Source organism: Eurypyga helias, unplaced genomic scaffold (assembly GCF_000690775.1).
Source record: "Eurypyga helias isolate BGI_N326 unplaced genomic scaffold, ASM69077v1 scaffold41961, whole genome shotgun sequence".
NCBI classification, from domain to species: domain Eukaryota; kingdom Metazoa; phylum Chordata; class Aves; order Eurypygiformes; family Eurypygidae; genus Eurypyga; species Eurypyga helias.
This window is the reverse complement of record NW_010230932.1, coordinates 7067-10397: the sequence shown is the minus strand read 5'-3', so window position 1 is coordinate 10397 and position 3331 is coordinate 7067. Positions and strand designations below refer to the sequence as shown.

The 3331-nt window shown below is 38.9% G+C and overlaps 1 protein-coding gene across 1 annotated transcript; it reads left to right on the top strand.

Annotated features, from left to right (window-relative positions):
• The first annotated feature begins 617 nt into the window (after positions 1-617).
• Positions 618-2794, top strand: CDCA4 (cell division cycle associated 4). Its single transcript, XM_010160897.1, has 2 exons — positions 618-662; positions 829-2794. Exons 1-2 carry the CDS (start codon positions 618-620, stop codon positions 1582-1584), a joined length of 801 nt encoding a protein of 266 aa, XP_010159199.1. The 3' UTR covers positions 1585-2794.
• The last annotated feature ends 537 nt before the right edge of the window (positions 2795-3331 follow it).

Below are 3331 nucleotides of genomic sequence, written 5' to 3'. Positions count from 1 at the left end.
TGCTGGCTGGGGTTAAACCACAACTAGAAATAAGGGAATTTTGCTTTCTTATAGTCAACTGGGAAAGAAGTACAGAAGCCCATACGGGGGATGACTGTACCTGTCCTTTCTGAACTTGGACAATTCATATTGGAATTACATAGTTCAGTTACTCACCTGAGTAAGGGAACTGGAAGGATTGCTTTAGGCACCTCAGTTGAATGTCTCAAGCTATATGGACCAAATCCAGATCTTGCTCTCCGTGTAACCAAAGTAAGGTAACCTTTTCAAGTGTGCTGCCCACGGTATTTTTTTCATGTTTCTCTGTTAGGCATGCTGATGTTCTGGAGGGGCCAAATCTTTTAAAGATGGTGTGCCAGGTTGTATTTTTATTTCCAAAATTAGAGGTTAAGCATGCCAGTAGGAACTCGGGAAGAGCGAGAAGAAACTGCCTCTCCAATAGGTGAAATACAGCCGTTGAGATGTTTGCTTCTGTGTGAAGCAGTGGCTCCTGACTTCCATCAGGTGTGGAACTTAATGGGAGCCAGGAGCTGGGAGCTCCTGCCTCTCTCCGATGCCATGACTTGTGGACCTGCTCACCCTTGGTTCCCGAGCGCCGTCTTTGGGACCCAGTCCATATGTTCCTGACCCCTGTTGTACCACACTGGCCATTCTATAACCTGGTATGACTATTCTGATGTTACTATCTTAAAAGAATTTGCTGTTTAAGATTAAAGATTTTCTGTTTAATTTTTTAATCTCTTTTTTTTTTTTTTTTTTTACCTCCCTCTTGAACTGTTTACGTTGTACAAGAATGGTTTTTTTTGTTTGTTTTTTTTTTCTTTACAGGACACAATGTTTGTGCGAGGATTAAAGAGAAAATGTTTCGATGGCGAAGAAGATATTGAAGGAACTCTGGCTGGTATTAAGGCTATTCCTTCGTATAATCTTCAGCGGCAGTCACTTTTAGATATGTCCTTGGTTAAACTTCAGCTGTGTCACATGCTGGTTGAACCTAACCTTTGTCGTTCGGTACTTATAGCCAACACGGTACGGCAGATCCAGGAGGAAATGACTCAAGATGGGACTTGGCAGATGATAAATACACAGAGTACAGGGCAGGCATCCCTGGATCGTCTTGTTTCAACAGATATTCTCTGTCGTTCATCTAGGGAACAAGCTGAGGGAAAGCATGTTCCGGGCTATAGTACGTTCAGTAAAGACTTTGAGAGTGACCAGGTACAAGATAGTTCAGAAACTATGTCAACAGCCTCTTCAGTGCAAGCTCCAAGAAATCTGCAGAGCAACGTGTGGGAAATGGAGAATACACAGGAAAACAAAGGAAACTTTCAAAAATCATTGGATCAAATATTTGAGACACTGGAGACTAAAAGCCCTAATTCTGTTGAAGATCTGTTTTCAGAAGTTGACAATTCCTACTATGATCTTGATACTATGTTAACAGGCATGATGAGCAACACGAAAATGGGACACTGTGATGGGCTTGAAACATTTTCTTCTCCAGCAAATACAGCTTCTAACTCTAATTGTAAATCTGATCTAAACGAGCTTGATCATATTGTGGAAATCCTTGTTGAATCCTGAAACTCCTTGTGTAGGAGATAAAGATTTGTTAGTGGGAAAGACTCGCACAAGCTATTTCCACAGTCTGTTCTATCAAATCTGCACGTGTATTTTACAGATATCTATATATTATATAGATAGATATATTTAAAAAGCACTTCATATTGCAAAATAGTGTTAACTCTTAAAGTTAACCTGCAACTTGTAGTGTAATGATTCGATTTACTGTCCATGGAACTGTAAGGACATACGGTAAATGTTTTTAAGTTTGGATTCCGAGGCTCTTGAAATTGGGTTCCTTTTACCAATTTGTATTAGCCTTTGGAGAATATGCTCAGTGAGAGGGTGTCTCTCATCTTTTTCTTATACTTCTCCCAGTAAAAATGGTAATAAACACAGAGAAGTTGGATAACTGGTTTTCTATTTTACTCCAGTGTCCACTTTGTTACATCACATAACTCCTGCCATAGCAGCTGCTTCTGTTCTAAGTCGCTACATGGCTCTTAAAGAGCAGTATGCAATAGTTCCTCTTATCCTAGCTAGCTTATTCTGTTTTTTGCTACAATATTTACTTCAAAAATAGTTTTAAAGTGTTTATTGGTGTTTAGATTTTTCCAGGTATTTTCCTAAAATATATTTTTACTACAGATGTTATGTCAGCTGCTAACTTTAGTAACTTTTGGTCATACCTGCAGTTGATGTATTTTTTGGAAAGATTTTTCAAAAAGGGATGTTTTTTTACCATGAGCTACCCATTGTAGTTCAGTAAAGTGTATGTAAATGTAAATACACGATTTTATACTTTACATTAAAATGTAAGAGCTGTTTTCATGATTCTGTTTTATAGAGTAGTACTTTACTAAATTGAGAATTGTACAATGATGCTTGTCATACCCCGTGTACTTGAAAATCATTAGAGGAAGAGCTTTGATCAGCTAGATGCAATTACCTTTAATTCATTGCAGTCCATGTCTTTTTGTTAGCTACAAACCTACGTTGCGTACGTTTTTATTTATGTGTATTTATATGTAAATGTCATCAAGTGAATTGTTTATCACTGAAGTCTACCATCAAATATTTGTTTATATGGGATAACGATCTTGCACTAATTACTACAAAAAGTGTTATTAGCGGCCTTTAAATCTCAACTGGTATCTTGTCATAATTAATATGCCCCACTCATACCAAGGGTTTCCTCTTGGCTTTTTTTTAATAACAAAAGATATTACAACATGGGATGATGTTCTTTTTTTCAAGTGCTCACATTTGGTTTAGAGTGTATATAATTAAGCTTATTCCTATGAGGCTTTTGTGAGAAAAGGGATAGATCAAGTACAGTGTATAATTTTGTTATGAAATGACAAATTATTACCTTTACAAGCCGGTACTGAAGAAGAGGCCTGAACTAGCAGGAAGGTAGAGAAGGGGGGAAAGATGATTCGGTCTCTGGAATGTGTTGGCACTGGTTGTGCCAGGGGAAGATATCCGGCAGCAACTCAGTTGTCTCCTGGAGACTTGAACCAAGGCAGTCACTGAACGTGAAGAGCACATTCCTGCGTCCGACAGGCTCTGCCTTCCCACAAGTGACCTTACCTACTGTGCACTATCCTTTTCAGATCCTCAAACCTCTAGAAAGGGGAGGGAGGGGGGCATGGGGGTGTTAAGGACACTGCAGTGTCACCTCCACAAGAGGACCACTGAGCTTATGATTTCAACAAGTGCTTTAGAAACGTCTGGTCTGGAGAAAAATGACATCACTTTGGTAAAT

Bases quoted from the DNA above. Each gene is read 5' to 3' on its own strand.
- CDCA4 (XM_010160897.1), top strand. From the start codon at position 618: ATGTTCCTGACCCCTGTTGTACCACACTGGCCATTCTATAACCTG. The intron at 663-828 runs GTATGACTATTC...TTTTCTTTACAG, and splicing joins ACTGGCCATTCTATAACCTG to GACACAATGTTTGTGCGAGG.